Consider the following 19,313-nt stretch of genomic DNA (forward strand, 5'->3'; position numbering starts at 1 on the left):
TTTCACACAGATCACATGGAAACACAGTATCAGAAGCAGAAAGAGGAACCATCAGATAGAAAAAACCGCTAGTTTTGCAGTCAGAGAGATACAGCTTCTGCTTTCAAGGCTGTATCAGAATGTGGGGAGTTGGAACTGTATTTGCAGTTCATCAGCCACTGTACATTCATTTCAGGAAAGCGATTTGTGCTGGCCTGTGTGGTTTCTGCACCATGGGGGGAAGCACTGACAGATCCTATGCTTGTTCAGAGCCTGCTGCTGTGCTTCCTCAGCCCCACGCAGGGAGCACACCTGGCTCACAATCCAGAAGCAGCATGTCGTGATGGTTCTTAGAGCAGTGTCACGCAAACTAGGCATCCTGCTCTCACTTCTGGAGCTAACCAAGGGAAGGTTTGCATATCTGAGAATGAACACAGACTCTTCACAAGGGAGAATGCAAATTTTCTACTTTCCTGACAAAAAATTTCTGCTCCTTATTTTTCTTAGTTTTCCCAGCAAGAGCAAGAGTTACTTCAATTAGTACACAACTATTTATCTACTATTTATCTATTAGGAATCCATGTCCATCTGTCAGCCTCCTCATTGGCAAACCAAGATTTTCCTCCATCAGGTGTCATATAGCATCCAGAGTGGCTTTTAATCTGACTAGAACACAAATGAACAACAGACATTCAAACATAAGCTGTCTTTTTAGTAAGAATTAATTCCATCATATAATCTGTTTCCACCACAAATGGCCAAGTCTATGAAATATTTATGTGCCCTAAATGACAATTTCATATGAGTAGGTTCCCTGATGTTAGCAGTATTCACAGCAAACTTACTCATGTGTATAAATGAATACTACATTGAGCCTTTAAACAAGATCAACAACCTGGGCAGTCGTCTGTGAGTCCCATCACTATTGTTCTGAAAGCTTTGCAACTAGCATTGCTTCCAGTCTTTTAAATACTAATCTAGAGTTCAACCACAAAATCCCTCAGTGAAATTTTCAGCCCCCAGCAGTTCAGCACTGCTTTGATCTGGGATTTTGTTTCAACTTACTGTGATAAGAGAGGGACAGCTGTGTCACGCTGTCCTGGATTTGGGCTTGTAAGAGAAATTCCTAACATTCTTCCAGTGGCCTTTACCTGCAGTCAGTGTCTGCCTCTGCTCATTGGCCCCAATGAAAACAAGAGTCCACTGTGCATTAACAACTACCAAGGGATGTCTTAAAGGTGAGATCTGTGTTTCTCTTCTCACTGATGGCCATAGCAGCTGCCTGTTCGAGCAAATGTTATGTGAAACTATGTTTTGATAAGACATTATTAAAGCTATTGATGTCACTTAAAAAAGAAAGGAAACTAGTAAATAAGGTCTTCAGAATATGAGGCTAGTACACTCAATTTACCATTTATAAATAATAGCAACATGATAAAAATATGATATAATGTGTGCAACATCTCTTCATGTAGCATTGAGATACAAGCTAGCCCAGAAATGACTCCTGAAATACACAAAGTACAAAAGATTTTGAACTCAGATTATTTTCATGGGAAAAAAAAACAACCACAGACCCACATCCACAAGCTTGTAAGCATCAAGGGTTTTCAGTCTGGAAATGTCACAAGGTAATGTAAGTCTCCTGAAATTCTGCTCTTCTCCACAGCATGAAACCGCATCTGTTCCAGCAGCCAGGTGACCTGGGAACCCAGAGCAGTGTTTGCCCTCAAGCAAACCACACAAAAACTCTGGCAAAAGCAGCCACATACCACTTTAATTTCTAGGAGATGAAAAGGAGCCTATGTATGCAACAGCACTCACTGTTAATGAATCCAGATACACGGATCCTACCAGTAATTTCCATCTTAGCAAAGCAGAATTTGGCTGTTACTTGATTTTTAGTACCATAATAAATTTTTTGTCCTCTTTTAAAAGGTTGGGCCCCTGTATGAAGGTCTGGAGTGCTCAAAGACTTTTAAAGGCCAGGAAACCAACAGTAAATTTGGAAGCAAAGAAGAGTGCCGCTCTGAGCTGAGAGGAAGAGGTATTAAAGAAGTAAAAGGAGTAGTAGTCAGCAGATTAAGACAGGATGCAGTCAATGCACTGAGCTGCCTTGAGACCAAACTTATCACTGGGGAAACTATTACCTGTAACTTGCAGATATATCTTATCTTTCAATCTCCACTGAGCTCTGTTACTAGGAATAATGTACCTGAAGCTAAACTGAAGGCACTGTAAAAATTAATACAAATAAGCTTTTATCTGATGGCCAAGTTACAGGGCACAAACATTACCTCTAGGCTGTTTGTATGACCCATACAAATGGACACTTATCTGTTTGATAGATGATTCTGCTATGACGAGGATGCTTGGGAATATGAACTGTAGACACATGTACACCTTTGTTGAGGATTTCATGATCTGGTACAAAGAGGTATCATTTATTTGGACTAGACTTTATTTTTTTAAAAGATTGGTAACTCCCAATGGGATATACAAAAGAGTATTTTGCAGAGGAAAATAATAAACCTACAGAATTTAATAGAAATTCTGCCCAATGAGGCTGTGGATGCCCCATCCCTGCAGGCATTCAAGGCCTGGTGGTTGGTGACCCTGCACATAGCAGGGGGGTTGAAACCAGATGATCACTGTGGTCCTTTTCAACTCAGGCCATTCTATGATTCTATGATAAAAGCTTAAAAGAGAATTTCAAAAGGAATTAGGGATGGAATGTTTTTGTGCTCCGTGTGAAGCTTTCTGAATATTATTTAAACTCAGAATACATAAAGACATTTTAGTTTAACTCAAAATCCAAACTTCATTTCCCATGTAAAGAAATACCCTGGAAACTAGAACATTCTAGACTTAAAAGACCAAAACCTACTCCTTTATAAGATAAAATTTTTTGCTTAAAGCATGTCACTGAACTCTACTTTTTAACTTGCTGTATGATTTACAGTAGTTAGCATTCATATTTCAAAGATGCATTCCTCCAGGGATTCCACTTATATTGCTAAATATACAGAAGACATTTTCCCTATTCATCTGAGCAATTTCAGAACATTTCTGAAGAGGAAATTACACCTGAAAATTTTCTCCAGTCAATTCCAATAATCACTGTGTGTTGGCCTCCAGTTATTTGTTTCACTTTAACTTCAGAGTGGCTAGATAGGAAGGCTTCTAGACACCACTTAGAAATGTTCCAATAGTGCAAACAGACTCCATTTTAAGAAATCCTTTTAGTGGAGATAAATTATTTCTGCAGAAAAGAAGAGCACAGCAGGATCCCAAGTGCTAATCAAAGGATATAGTGCTAAAAAAAAACCCCATTCCTTCCAAGCAAATGGTTGGAGAACTGCAGTGGTCCAGGATGTAATGGAATTACTATGAGAAGAACACTCTCCTCTTCGTAAGGTTTCGGAATTCCATTTCTCCTTGATCAATATGCTCCAAAGCTATAAAACTCATAACATATTTTTGCAGATGCATTTTTATTTTGGAAATTATTGTGCTGCCATTTTCCATGCATTACCTGGTGATGTACATCAAGTGCCCAAGAAGATTTTAACAGTGTTCATTTTCACTCTTAGGAAGAAGAAATTCCTGTGAGGCTGGAGTTACTTGGTGAAATTCTGTAAGCTCTTTAAGCAAGAGAGCCAGTCTAGATGATTACAATAGATCTTTCTGCACTTTTAGTTTATTTAATTTTTGAATGCTGGTGTTTGTTTCTTTGTGAAATTGAGCTGCTAGTGCTAAATTGATGTACTAGGTCATGGAAGTGATTTTAGCCATTTCTGTGCAGAACCAACTTCTTAATTCACAACAGAGTTCAGCAGAACGTGCAGTCCACCAGGAGAACTTTGTATTGCAGTTGCTGGGGAACGCACATCCAATCCATCCCACTAATGCAGCTGTGGAGGTGATAATCACAGCTGGCAAGGTAATAAGAAACATCTGGAGAGGCAGAACTAACAGCAAAGCTGCTTTTGCCTCTTTGCACAGAGGTCCTGAGGTGACACGACAAAGATATTTTAAAACTAGAACATAAAAATTAAACACTGAAATGTTATTGAAACTCAGAATGGTGGCTGCACAGTCTTACTTTGATGACGTCTTCATCAGAGGATTTGCACTCAACTGACTCAGAGATGTCTGTCACAGCGCTGTTCTCCTCAATGGAGACCACTTTGATGGGCACAGCCACAGTTTTTCCTGTGAGAATTGCGGTGTTCACAATTTCTGTATCCTGTATGCAAAACAAAGCACGGCACTGTTAAGAAACAGCTAAAAACATTTCCAAAGAGCAAGCATCAGCTCTTCAGCACGACTTGTACTCAAGAGGGATGCATTAGTTCTCAGGAGCTAATGACTTAAATGCATCTCCTATTAGGCACAACTTGGTAATATGCAGTAAAAGCCCTTTTATATTTTACCTGCTCAATAAACAGTCACCTGCGCTGTACACTATTAAATAGCAAGCAAAATGATTGCAGCTGAGTTCAGTCCAAGCAGCCTCACATCACAGGTAGCTTCCACACTTAAGAATGTGGGGCTTTACCCAATATTTGTCTTCCACAACATTCATTTGGGATTTTTATAAAACTAAGCTTGATTGTCAGTATTTGGAACAGGTTGCAAGAGTATTGAAAGTAAAAACACTACTTGCAGAATTGAAGTCCATTGCAAAGACAGGGCCTTTCTGTGAACTTTGCATCTGGAACTGTTTCAAGGTGATTTAATTTCCGTTGATATGGCCAATGAAGCAATATAAGGAATCCAGAAGGAGTTACTCATGCTATTAACTGCAGGGAAAATAACATGGAAATCTGAAGTTTGCACTTGGGTCGTGGTGTATAAAGACTTTCAGTGCACCATCAACTAAGCTAACTCCTCTGACTGCTGAACTGTTTCAGCATCATTGTAATCCCAAGATTCTCAAGCAGGAAGAACTTCAAAGTTTTCCCCAATTTTTTGAAATTCCAACCCCATAAAGTGAATAAAATATTCATCAAAATTCTCAGCACCAAAATCAACAGCACTGCAGCTGTTAATGTCAACAGCAAGAAAATGGGGCACTGATACTATCAACACTGGCTTTAATTCAGGTTTAGTGAGTTTGAAATCTAGGTCGGACTTTCTTTTGATCTTGCAGCTTGCTATTCCTCAGGTTCTCCTACTGCTCATATAAGAAACCCCACCAAATATTAAAAAAATAAACTATTAAAAAAGGGATATTTTACTGTTGTAGGAAAAGTCATTTATGTAAATGGAGTGATTCAAAACAATAAATTAGAGCCAAGCTTATATATACCATTGTTGGAAAGTCTAAGGCCACTCTTAGAACCCACTGACTTTCAAAGCTGCTCTTCTGTCCGCAGACTTCCAAAGCATCATGCATGAAATAACCTGCATATCTTCACCAAAATCAGGCTCAACACAATTTTTTTTTGCCGTGTATTTGGCTATTGCAAGTGCTGTATGTCCTTTGAAATTAATCTTTTGCCTCCATCCCTTAGCGCCTTATTTTTTGTGACTCAGAGTGTTAAACAGTGTGAACTAAGGACTGCAGGGTAAGGAGCAGTAGGAGAGTTTGTGGAAATGACAGGACATCTTTTCAGGCTATCTCAGCTCTGCTTTGAAATGATTCTACTCAGATCCACTTTGTCTTCAGCAACTGATGTGAGCTACCAGTGGAGAAATCTAATTTAAAGGGACAGGTGAAGAAGAAGAGCAATGCCATAAATAGAAATACTTTGGATATAGAATGTACTCTTTGACTTGGGGATCCATCTGTGTTTGTATTTAATGGTAATTCATGTTTTCAAGTTTTACACAAAAGTAAGAAAATCAGGCACACAAAACAAACAGAAACCAACCCCATATCACTGCTATGAAGAAGATGAAAAACAAAATGTGCTAATGTAGTGAGATGAAACTTCTGTGCTACAGGCAGAAGAATAAATTCAGTATCTGGCTCTAACTTGCAACAGGGTGTCCGGGAGACATGGGAACTTCTTCTAGCAAGCTTTGCCTATGCCGCAAGTTGCTAATTGCATGTTGCTTTGGTTAAAGAAACCAAAACCCTCCCACAAAAAAAAATCTATGTAAGAGGAATATTGCCTGTAGGATGGGAAGCACTCCTCAGCTAAGCACTAGGAAGGTTTAAATGACTGAGCTAAATGACTGTGTCTGGTTTTGAGGCATCTTCAATAATGACATCCTCAGCTGAAGAAAGATTACTATCTCCATATACACAAAAGTCTTCTGAAAACATGAAAGAATAAACTGTTTTCTATGTTCATGGCCAGAGCCTGAATAATGAACTTAAGCTGCAATAAGGAAGATTTGTTTGACATTAAGGCAGCCTTTATTATACAAATAATGATAGAGAATTTCTGGAATAGATTGTCTGGGACAGAATAAAAGATATCATCTATCATGAAAGAATTCTGAGGAAAGCTCATACTATATATCTTTCAGAAATAACACTGGATCTCTGGGTCAGGTAGAAGAAGAAAGGGAGCAGGTGACCTCTTGTGGTTTCCTCCACCTCTCTTTGTTATGATTCTCCAATTTTCAGTACTGAGTGCTAACACAATAACCTATATATCTGATATCCTAAATAAGCCTATTCTGCCTCATCTATCCCAAATAATATGATCCTTCCTCACCAGACAAAAGAAAATGACCTATACATTAAAGAGAAAAAGCTTGATTGATAGGCAAATGTGAGTGATTTTCTGCTTTCTGCACTATTTAGTGCAGAACTGATGCACCAATTGCCAAGGAATAATCTGTCACTTCTGTTTCTCTCTTTCCAATAAGTCATTATTGGTGCATCTCAATTCTAAGTGGGTTTGATATAAAGCTGCTGCTACAAAGGTTTGAAAAAGCTTTTGAAATTTCTCAAGACCTTTCTATAGAGAAGACAGGAAATTTGACTACTAGCACATTATCAGCAATTAGAAAACCTCAATCTTCTGCCCTTTGCTAATGGTTTCACTAAAGGAAGTAAGTCGTGTGCATTTGAATGAATTCATTTTGATTCATGACTTCAGAGCTGCATCTGCATTAAAAATCTGTAAAAGGTGATTGTTGTGAAAGGGTTACTGAAGTTTTACATCTCTTCTCACAGGGCCAATAACATTCAGGAATGTCAGATGCATAATGTGCATAAAGGAAGGAAAATATACTGGAAATGTTACCCAATATCTTCATAACTAGTACCATCGCTATCATTAGAGAGTCTCAGCATTACAAAGCAATTGGTAACCCCCTCACTTCAGCTTTTTGTATTTAATCTTCATTAATAGCAGTCACAACTCATTGCTATTACACAGATTTGGAAATACTGAAATATAAACAATTTATATACTATATTGCATGATAAAGGTAATTTTAAAATGTGTCCCTTCCCTTATTTGATCTGTAAGTGCCCTGTGCTATTTATCTATGATCTTTAAATAAGCAAGATTAAGGAACTGAGTCTCCATTCTTTTGTCTGTTTGTTTAGAACTAAAATAGAGTAACACGTATCCTATATCCCTCTATATGGAAGAGCCTTGTGGCACAACTTCTGCCTTCTCTGTGTATCCTTTGTATTGCTCCAATACAGCCTAAGGCTTTAATGTAACTCAGAACTGACTCAATGTCTGCATCTGCACCCACACAAGAGCTGTTAGGCAGAAAACTAAATAACATAAGGAAGGATCCATAGTCCAAGACTCCCTAAAAGCTGAATTAAAATTCAAACAAATAAAAGGAGCTTAAATAGAGCGGTCTGTCTGTCTGCGCTGTGACACTGAGCGCTCTGAATGTGCACCACAGACAGGAGAGATAATAAAAATGATTTAATCAAGAAGCCCACAAGCTAAAACTGGTAGGTTACATCAGTCTAATTGTTTGGAGCTCTTCCATGCATGACTGTAGCAAGCTACCACAGTTACAAACCCTGATTTTACATTTGTGTGGATCAGAAAATGAATTAATATCCATCTCAAAGAAAAATGGTGAGACTGGAGGCAGGCAGGAGTCAGACTCCACATTACGTTACATTGCATTAAAGTTCAGTGAGATCAAAACACGGTATTTGAGGCAAATATCACACACCTACAGGAAGGATCAGAGCTTTCCTGCTTAGAGCCAGGTGGAATTTTGGCTCACCCTGATGTCATAATTTGAAGTACCAAAAATATCGCTCATGCTCTGGTCTTGGTTATATCAGAGTTAAATTGAGTAAAGTCCACTAGCAGTAACATTGGTTTAAACATCTCCTTCCACAGCTGCACTTTTTGTGCTGCTTCACAGAAAACCCAGCTGAATTGGTATTCAAATACATCAATACATTTCTAGAAAGGGAAAATAACATTCATAAAATAAATGTGTTCCTGCCATTTGAAATCAGGGAGAACTATGGCTGACTCTGCAGGAATCTGATTGCTTATCCCACCACTGCTGCAGTCAGGGAACTTCCACCAATGTCAGTGGGAGCAAGAACACAGAATCCGAGCAATAGTTGCTTGAATTTAGCTGAAGAGCAAACTTCGTGTTCATCCAACCTCTCAGTTGTAAGAAGGCAAGCATTCAGCCATGACTAATTTAGGAACTAATTCAACATTAAATTGCAGCAGAATGTGGAAGCAAAGTGACAGCTGTTTAATTAAACTCTAAATCCGATTAGATGGTGTTATCAAGAGAAATCCATGGGAGCCTGAGGTCATGAGAATGGTCCTGTTTGCAGGCAGAAAATTCGCTAAGTGGGATCTCAGAATGATGTTAATCATAGCATTAAGATTTCTCCTTCACACAAACACAACACCTCATGAGTAGCAAGCCCACACTTAGACCTGAAGGAATGACACAGAAAAGATAATTACGTTTTACTTTATAAGGGAAGTTTACTTAAAAACTTTGCAGAAGAGAGACAGCCGAGGCAGCGCCCACCTTAAAATCAAGACAGTATTTGCCTTATGGAAAAAGGGCCAGAAGAAGCAAGCCCTCGCATGCTGTAGACAGCACTTCAGTGAGAGAAGATAATGCCTTTGCAGGAGAGCTCCAGGAGCTGTCCTGTGCTTCCAACTGTTGTTCAGCCCATCACCCTTGATGAGCAGAGACACCCTGGCAACACAGTCACAAAAGAAGATGGAGATGTGGGAAATATAAAGTAAAAACTCCACACATGCCAGTTGCAAACAGTCTAAATATTCTACTGATGAGCAGTAAGTTATGTGTTACAAGTTTCCAGGGCATCCTAGTTAGAGAGATGCACAGAATTGTTCTGCACTGCAGACAATTGTTATGCTGATTTGTGAGTCTGGTGACATGATGGTTGCAGATTTGGGTTATTAATACCACTAAGATTACAGCTGATTAACAAACTGACATTGTTAGGCAGCAGATTCTGTTTATCTACATAATTCCATGATTAAAAATAAATTACATGTTGAGCTTTCTGCCAAATGGATTCTCTGACACTCCACATTCACAGGCAGTAAAAAAAAAAAAAGGGAAAGAAGCTGACATTGTTTCTACATTCTTAGTACACACTGCAGAAAAGCAGGAAGGTTCCTACAGATGAAAGTTTGCACCACAATAGAGGACTTCCCTGAGGCAAAATGACCTCACGACAGACAGTAGGGGAGGACAAATTTTGTTAGTGGGATTTGGGCTTGTTCTTTTCCTTCACTTGATTCCAGTGCTATCAGCCCATCACTTGTAAATCTAATTCTGCTTTGCTCATCTTTGTACAAACATGAGGACTTTGTAATGCCACACTGCAAAAGAAATGGGGTAGTGCTGTTAAGCAGTAAAATCAAGGGACCCACTCTTGCTTAACAACATCCATCAGTGCTCAAACATGGATCCATGTGGAATCTAAGTGACTCTATGATCCTTAGATCCATAGTGTGATGAAAAACTGAAAGAAAAGATTAATAGTGATGAAAAATCAGGCCATTCAAAATCCCCATAAGAAACAGACCCATTCAATGTAATTGGCCAATTCTGCAGCCTGTTTTGACCGGGACAGCAGCACAAAAGATCCCTGTTTTCTTTCGGAAGCTAATTCTCTTCGACACACGACAGCCCTATGAGATATCTTCTTTCTATTAAATCTTTGTTAAACAGCCAACAAGGGACATGGCACTAAAAATTAAGGACGATACCTTCCCTAAAGAACAAACAATCCAGAAGTCAAACACAGATAAAACATCATCCAAGGAAAGACCCGAAGGTGGATGTTGGCACTGTTCTGTCCCCAGCATGCACAGTATTTATTTGAAGAGTTTGATCAACATGATGTCTGGGGTTCTCCAGGAGTTTTAAGGAAGGTAAATGGAGAAAGCCTGGAAACAGGAATGTAAGGAAACAGGCTTATTTTTCACCTCCCAGAATAGTAGCTCTGACCATCATTTATATGGAGACAAAGACCATCAGACCAAGCTGGGCACTCTCACTTTTTCCTCTCGGGCCTGGCCCACTGCTACAAAAACAATGGGAGGTTCCCCAGGCCAGAAGGAGAGAAAGCAAAGTCAGCCAGGATAGGAAAAGCTCAATCTTCCCTGTAGGTTTTGTGAGCCATGTAATTTATTACAAAGGTCTGAGTGTCTATTCAAAATGAGAACTCAGTGTTCTGAAAATGCAATGCCTTTTTAATCAATGATATTGTCTCTGTTTACAGCCTATATATTGAGATAAATCTTAATTACTGTCCCCCACCCACATTAGCAACAGATCATTCCATTTTCTTCCCTGCTTGTATGATTTTCAAACACACTGCTAGTGGGAATTTTGAAACCTCATAAATTAAACTCTGCAGGCAGAAAAGGGGAATGTTAAATATATTAACAGATATGGATGCAGAAAAACTTATTTGGATTCATAGATGACTAATCCACACTTACTTTGCAGCGAATCTACTCTGTTAACTTTCAGACTTGTGAAAGGGAAAGTGCTCAATAATTACTTTTATGTAGCAGATGAAGACTCAATTGGTAAATATAATTCTTTCATCTTTCAAAAGTGAGCATCTCCTTTAAAAAGCAAGAAAAAGAAGGAGCAACTGAACAAAATTAGGTATGTCTGGAATTGCTCTGTTCGCAGTGCAGTTAGTGATATAATTATACAGTTGGATTGAAGCTATAAAGCCGGTACTCAGAGCTTTCTATCTGTATGAAGGCCACATTGACCTGGTCAAACCTGGCCCCATTCTATCAAACTTATGACAGCAGGAATTCACTTTCTGTTCCTCATAATTTCAAATAAAAAAGTAAAAATCTTATTAGAATACGATTTGGCACCTGCAAACTCTACAAGTTATCTGTTAGCCAGTAGAGCTCACTGATAACAGATAAACATGCAGAATGAGAATGTTCTGCCTTAAGGAAAAACACTACAGAAAAGACAGTAAGAAACATTTTGCTTCAAGCTGGAGGCTGAATCTTTCTTCAGAGCTTATGGAAATGGCGAATGTACAGTCAGAAAAGGCAGAACTCTGTGATTGTTAAAGATGCCACAGTCCCTTCATTTAAGCTGTGTTTGAAACTAGGTGGAACAAAGAAACCTTATTAGCTGGTAGGTCCAGAAAGGTACAGTGTCTCTAAAGGTTCTGTATAAACCCATGTGTTTCTTCTGCAGAGAAAGAGACTTCAGAGTCCCCTGAGGCTGCAGATAAGTGAGTCAACTGTCTCCAACACTCCTTCCTTCCACCTGTTAGAGAACATTTACACTACTTGAATCATGAGTAACACGCTCAGCTCATGTGACAATACCTTGCTCTTGCATTTGGCACTTCTCCTATTGAAATGGGACCACAAGAAAACTTCAGAACTTCCCTTCCACCCTAAATTACCCTGACAAGATGATCTCATTAGATAATCTGACCTCCTAGGTGAAGGGAAATGCAAATTAATGGCACGAAATTCAATCCACAGAACATTTTCATGCTTGACTGTGTCTTCCTTTACTGTCTCAAAAGCTGTAAATGTGCATAGTTTGTCTTTTCTAAGTGCCTATCATAATCAGTGTGTATCAACAGTGACTGAGCCTCTGGCTGGGGGACTCTGCTTTGTAGGAGCTGTGACACTGAATTCAATGAGGTATAACTCACTAGAAAGACAAGTATTTTACTAAAGCTGTCTCTATTTCCCTTTGTCTACAATGAGTATGTTAGGATTCAGTGGCTGGTATATATTTTCAAAGTAAGATGGTATTTCCTGCTGTGTGGAGGAAGAGCCTGTAAGTGAAAATGACTTCAAAGGCAACAATTCTGGAACCACTTAAAACGTAGATTAAGGACATAAGGACAGCAGCCAGAGACAGTAAGCAGAAGTACACATTTCATCTTTCTGTAACAAAAATGTGATATAAATAAAGGTGACTGGAAAAAGATGGGGAGCAGAAGCCCACTCTCTATTTCTCCTTATTTAGCCATAAATAACAACAAAAAAATACAGATTTTTAAAAAGATGTATATGTGTTAGACAAGAAAAAACCTGATCATCCTCTTTGTATTTTCATTCCTTAATTGCAGTAATTTGTTCCATTGACTCAGAAAGAATTTACATAAGAATCGTATCATGTAGACAGAAAAACTTGCAGTAATGGGTTGAAATGTGTGTGATTACCTGAGATGTTCCTACTTCAGCATCATTACTGGTCATTCTGAGTATAAAGAATGTAAGCAGACAAAAAGATGTGAAGCAACAGGTATAAAACCCTTATCTGGAGACTAATATAATTGGGAGACTTCACCCTTCTTGTTTCAGAGCATTGCCACTTAGAGATATAAGCAAGTTTATAGTTACTTGCGAATACATGTAAACCTCATGTATATAAGCAATCAACTGCCCTAAAATCCTCCAAAAGTTCATGCTTTTAAACATTTATATACTGCAAAAATTACATAGGTATCATATTTAATAGACAGGTGACAATAACTACAGCTTGTATCCACACATATAATTACTTCTAATGAGCACTCTTAGTAGAGGAGGAAAATGTTTGGAAAAGAGTGATGACAAGCCTATCAAAAGCAATAGATCAGAGACTTGCTACTTACTACATTCCCAGGGAAGGATAAATATTTACCACTGATTCCAAAAGCTACACCAATAAATGGCCTCAGAACCTGCAACATTTTCTGTTGTTTTTAATCTCAGTAGTAGTTTTTCATTTACTCAAACATCTAAGGAATAATTGCCTGAGAAAGCCTTCAGCTATGATGAATACCTCTCGTGTTTTTCTCCATTGCTAAATGGTCCTATTAAGTTTATCACAGATGGGAGTGGGAATATTGGTAAAGCCTGAATGGGAGAGAAAGGCAATAGCCACCTGGTGATCTTATAATGGAATGGTTCATGGATGCTTAAGCAGCCATGGATGGAGCCATATAATATCTTCTTGCTGAAATCATTTCACGGCTTACAGTTCTCTTTTGTTGCAAAAAGCCTAATATGTGAAAATTGTCAATTTAAGGCATTTTCCAGGCTCAAGACATGTCTGTCATTTGCTTTTCTTTTTCACGAGTCCAAGTAATTTGGAAAAGGACCCCCCAATAAATTGGGTTTGCTCCATCATTAAGCAGAACCAACACAGCTCTGGTGATGTCTCCAAACTATGTGACTACCATGGGAATACAGCCAGTAGTAAAAAGGCAATTTTCATTAACAGTTTGAAATTCTTCCCATGCTCATTTCAAATAAACCTGCGGCACTGTTATACAGTTGGCCATATATCTGCAATAATATTGCTGTAATTGCAGTAATCAATAGATAGTTGCAGAATGAAAATGTACAAGCATATTAGAACACATGCATGGGTGCACACAGTTCCACCGTGTGTGGAATTATTACATATGTGAGTAATTCATATTCTCAGATGAACATATACACATATAATTGCAATGGGAAAAATATTCTGTGTTAATAGAGTCACACACTTATTTTTCATTTTATATATCACATACTTTCCATTTTATATGTAACATACTTCCATCTTGTGTGTTTCCTACTAATATTTTGCAAACTTCATGCTTTAAAACACTAACCCACTGAAATCAGCACTTGGCTTTAATAAAGCCTCACTATACACCAAAGAAATCCACACTGTTATTAGCATTTTCAGAGATGTGCTTCACAACAGCTTCACTTGACAATTTGCAGCTCTGAGGAAAGATTGCAATGCCTAAGAATAGAGTGTCATTTAGATGCTCGTAGGTATTATTCCTGGCCTCCAGATGTTCTTCCAAACGGGCACAGATGTCCTGTAGGCCTGTGTCATACCTGGCAGTCCTGGATGGATGGCTGAGATTCTACAGCATCTATAATGGCATTAGACACCTATGTGCTGTCACTTGGATTGCTTCCTCCTTTCTTCTCCTTGAATCAACTTATGCAAGTTAAGTTTCCAATCTGCCACATTCACGCTGCAGGAACCTACAGCCTTTCATGACCACTGTGGAGGGTTGTGAACTTGTTTTATTTCTGTAGATTGGTACATTATTGATTATTCATGAGTTACTTTCTCTCTCCAATAGGGAGTATTCATCTTCTACTAGTTCTTTAAAGTCCTCAATCTTTGGCCATGGAGCGCACACGGGCACTTGGCTCAGGTTTCTGGATTTCAGAACTCTATTTAGAACACAGTAGAAGTGAAGCAGACAGCATCTGCTAAAATCTTTCATTTTAATTTAGTCTATTTTGAAACCAGTTAGAGAAAATTTCTACTTGCTCTTCCCTATTTTGGCTGTACATCTTTAATATTTGATAAGCACAATCTGTAAACCATACAGAGTAGAGCTTCTTATAGAACTGCCATGAGAAGGTAGCAACAAAAATGCAGAAAATAATCTTTTTTAATATTATTATTTGCTATCCTTGTCTATAGATTATTCCTCCTTTTCTAATAGTTTATTGATTTCACAGACTTCACAGCAAGTCCACATAAGCAAAGCACACAGAGGGCAGGAAAAAAGACTATTGCATTAATGCAGAGAAGGCACTGCACAGACATCAGAAACTTAATGCTGTTAAGAAGACGAGAGTGTGACACATAGGGAAATTAGATCATCGACTAGACACATGTCTAACCATTCTCACCACACATAGGAAGTAAAAGCAACTTATATGAGTATATGGGTAAGGACTGGAGACTCTGTATAACCACAGATCCCATTCTTCCCTTCTGATTCAAGCAAAGATGTCCTCTACCTTCCATGGTTGCTTTAAGACATCATGCCGGTGAGAGATTCAGGGCTGAAGAAGCATCCTTGAAAGACACTGCTATGACAATTTTGTGTCAGTGACATGAAGGACAAAGGGATAAAATCCGTTTGCTTAAAGCAGTATTTCAATTTGTTAGAATAATCTAAAGCACAGTGACCATTATCTTTATCTGAGCATCTCACAGCAGCTTACAACACTGAAAGGGGCTTGGAAGAAGGTTTGTGTGCTTAAAAGCTTGTCTGTTTTCTCTAACTTCGTTGGATGGCCTAATAAAAGACATTATCTACAAACCTTGCTTTGCTTCCATTTTTACTCTTCAGGACTAGAACAGCACTGAGTGTGGAAGACTGGAATTCATTTTTAAACAGAAAGCTTTCACTTCTAAAGAATCTGCAGTATAAGTTGCTCCTGAAAACCAAATACCTACATTATAACATAGGAAATCTTAATTACTGTGTCCATTTTAAAGATGATTGGACTGGTGTCTGAGTTTTGCCAAGATCCAAGAGAGACAGAAACGATCTCCAGACGTGTGGCTCCTGCTCCATCAGACAGTTCCTATTTTTGCACATCAGAGTCTCCCGGTGCTTAATGAGTAGTCCGTAATTTGGATGAGGTAAGAGCAGTGAGGAGGAATTACCGAGTCTCAAATGACTTATTTATTTCCACACCAAGCTCACTCCTGAAGCTTCCAGGCATTCTTCAAACATATGCCGTGGGACACGTGGTGCCAGCTGGCAGCTCCTCTGTTAGTCACTGCTTTTCAATGCTTGCAATTGACATTTTGTCCCAGATCCAGAATCTAAAGCACAGTGTTTTCTATAGGCTCGACCAAAGCTTCAAGCACTATGAAGCTTCTTGCTGTTGGCACGCAGGCACGTAGGACCCTATACAAGATGACTCCAAAGTACATCCAGGTCTTAGACTGATTGGTTTGGTTTCTGCTGATGACATAATACATGCCACAGGAGGCCTTCTACCTTCTGTTAGCTCTCCAGAATGAGAATTCAAGATCACTAAGAGGTTATAACAGACCTTTTGGATTTCATTCAATTGTGCAGTGTTTTAGAACACAAAAAAGGGAGACAGTTCACCTTTAAAAGAGACAAGGTGATTTTGTCCACATGCACTTTCCCTAAGCACATCCTGATAAAACCTGGTTTATGCAAGTGAAACCAGAAATATTATGCCTAGGTAAAATATTTCCACATTAAAGGGAAAAAAAGAAAAGGAGATAAACTACTTCTCTCTGAAATGGCATCCTGAGAGGAAAAGTTCATCATGAACCTGATGGCTTAGACTGTCAGATGTAGCAAGTGAATGTAAGAGTATAGTTCAATGGGCAAACACTGCCTGAGGACAGGGGAGGCTGGGCTGCAGAACCATACTATGGGTAAACAAAACATTGATGTGGTGGATTAACATACTGGTGTGCTTTTTAACACTGAATTTACAAGCTTGTTTCCCTTCCTGCTTTCTCTCTAAGTCCCCAGCTAACTTTTTTCACACTCACTCAGCTTAATCAAAATACTCATTTCACATTCTCTAAAACTTGTATCTTGATCTTGTCCTACTGGGCCTTGTAGAGCAATTTACAATGTATTCACTAATCCTGATAGTGACAGTCAGCATTCAATACTCAACTACTGTAATTAATAAAACCACACTGTTGCTATTTTTCAACAATAGAGGATTTCCAAAACTAAATTGCAGCAATAAATTACTTCATTACAGGCATATTATTGTTCTGTGAGGTAACAAATCTTGCGGAAAGACAATCAGCTTTGATAAAGAAAAAGATACAGAGGACAGATCAGATGACTAGGACTTGATTAAAATTAATGTCAGCATTACTTTTGTTCTCATTTGTTTCCTGAAATTCCCCCTACCAGCGTGCTGATGTGCTGACACTCACAGTACTGGGCTGGTGATTCAAATATTAGGCACAACTTGTTTCTGATGAAAAAAAAAAAGTCTTGATAGGTTCACTGTGCTGATTTACAGCAATGGGGCCCCTGCTAAAGTGTAGGAAGTTTCGGTCTGTTAACTCATAGTCTTGTGACATAAGTGTGTCAATCTGGAGTGCTTTGGCTTTGGAGAAGAACCTTTGTGTGCTGCTCCTCTAGCTTAGCAGAGTACCATCAACAGCCCAGACTTTGGTGTTGTGTTGGTACCCTTTTGATTCTGAGATTATACACAGATCAAATCCTACCACCACTGCTGCTCCCCATGTCTTTATAGCAGCTGCTGCACAAAGCAAAGAGAAAAGCCAGAAGCACAGGGCTTGCTTTCTCACCAGGACAGTACTGAACTCTGTCCTAGGTTTTACTTTTTTATTCCCCTCAGGCACAACAACATAGTTCAAAGAGCAGATTCCTAATGACTTCCATGACAAACATCCTCAGCGCTGAGAGTGTGGCTGGATAACGAAGTGTAAACTGAAAGCAGGGAAAGGCAAACGTGCATCTAATAACAAACTGAAGGTGAAAAGTTGCTGGGTATTTTAATCCTTGGGGTAGCTCATTATAACACCGAGGCTTATAAAAGTCCTGGTTGGGTTTTTTGGATTTTTTTTTGTTTTGTTTAGTTTGTTTTTCTTTTTTTCCCCCTATACTCATTACCTTATATTATAGTAAGGTCTCCTTGTTGCCTTGTTAGTCTCACTGTCCAATCTAGAGCACTTCAGGACCTCATTAATTGGGGTCCAGCCTAAACAATTCCTAATTCTGCTAGGTGAGCATTATGGTTAAGAATTTAGTATTGCCCTGAAACTTTAAAACTGTCATTACAGATCAAAACAAAAATTAAGAAGTTGTCAATTAAGATAAATTGCTCTTGTTTTTCCATGTGGGTCACAGCTAACCTACTTAATGGTTATGTTGGCTGAGTACCTGCTGTGTTTGCAAATGAACCTGGTCTGCTCTGACTGTCACCATTCCGCCTAGCATCACTTTTAAGTGACAGCATGAGAAGGTGGAGGCTGTTTTACTCTCTAGGGTAAACCACAAATATTTGTCATCTGCAATAAATGTGGGCAGTGTATGGACCTGCATTTATCAGTTAGGACAATTGACTGATAGCTAAAGCTAATGAAAGGGCATTAGTTTAGACAAAAACTAATACATCCACTTTCACAGGAGAAAGCATTATCTAGCAATCAAGACTCCCCTTCCAGCTCAGCCAGCAGCTCATGAAGGAACTCTGCAATACTCTCTGCTCTTTCTCCCTTTCCATTTCTTCCAGATCCTCCACAGCCAAAGTGCAGTGGTGCAGGAGAATCAGAATGAGGCCCAGCATTTGCCTCCCATTGTTTCTTATGGGTGAACTCCAGCCAAATCACCTAACTCACATTTCAGTCTTACAGGTCAGTAATTTCTCTGCCTTTAAATTCCAGTTGTTTCAGCTGCAAAACTGGGCAGAATGTCAGCATCCTAAAGCAGTCTCCTGTCCCTGCTGAGAAGTGCTTGTCATCTCTCCGTCTGATCTGGCACCGAAGGCAGCAGTAGAGGACACATACGGTGAATACAGCCCTTAGCAGACACAGCATCAAAACACTCAGCCCTGCAATGTCCTTCTCAGGCACTCATCTGGGGCCAGAGCTCAATTTCTGCTGGCTCATTACTATGTCTGCATGGTCTCACATCTTCATGGCAGCCATGAAACTCCCTTTGTGATTATGTCAAACAATCAAAATTTCAATCAGTGCCATTTCATATATAAACTGTTACCTCAGATATCTTCCTCTGATGGAGAGGTACCATGAGCCTGAGCCAATACCTACAGCAGACCCCAAATCTAGCCCAAAAAATCACATGAACTGAAGAATCCCCAGACTTGACAAGTCACACAATGCAGTGCCACGAACCAGTACCAAACAATCCTCAGCTTGTAGTGCTGAGATGCAGCTTAGAAGCACCTGGCCACATTTACAGAGCTCAGCACTGTAACATGCTGTCAGAAGAAAGAAACCATGATCAGAAGACTTCTGGCAGCAAGCACAGACTGGAAAAGGGATCCGGAATACCTCTCACTGTGTTAGGATGAAAACATGATCCAAAGTCCAGTACCTCATGAAGTACCTTCTTTAACCTTCAGTTTCATCCAGCCTTG

General features: G+C 39.2%; 1 protein-coding gene across 3 annotated transcripts in view; it reads right to left on the bottom strand.

Moving 5' to 3' along the window:
* TMEM132C (transmembrane protein 132C) overlaps positions 1-19,313 on the bottom strand; it is a 156,686-nt gene that overhangs the window by 19,817 nt on the left and 117,556 nt on the right. For all 3 annotated transcript variants that reach the window (XM_085509482.1, XM_085509481.1, XM_015878410.3), the window contains one exon: positions 4,085-4,228. In XM_085509482.1, coding sequence (XP_085365608.1) covers positions 4,085-4,228 — 144 coding nt within the window. The remainder of the gene's footprint in view (positions 1-4,084; positions 4,229-19,313) is intronic.

The sequence above is a fragment of the Coturnix japonica genome, chromosome 9 (genome assembly GCF_054131305.1).
Source record: "Coturnix japonica strain WE chromosome 9, WE-NBRP24, whole genome shotgun sequence".
In the NCBI taxonomy this organism is placed as follows: domain Eukaryota; kingdom Metazoa; phylum Chordata; class Aves; order Galliformes; family Phasianidae; genus Coturnix; species Coturnix japonica.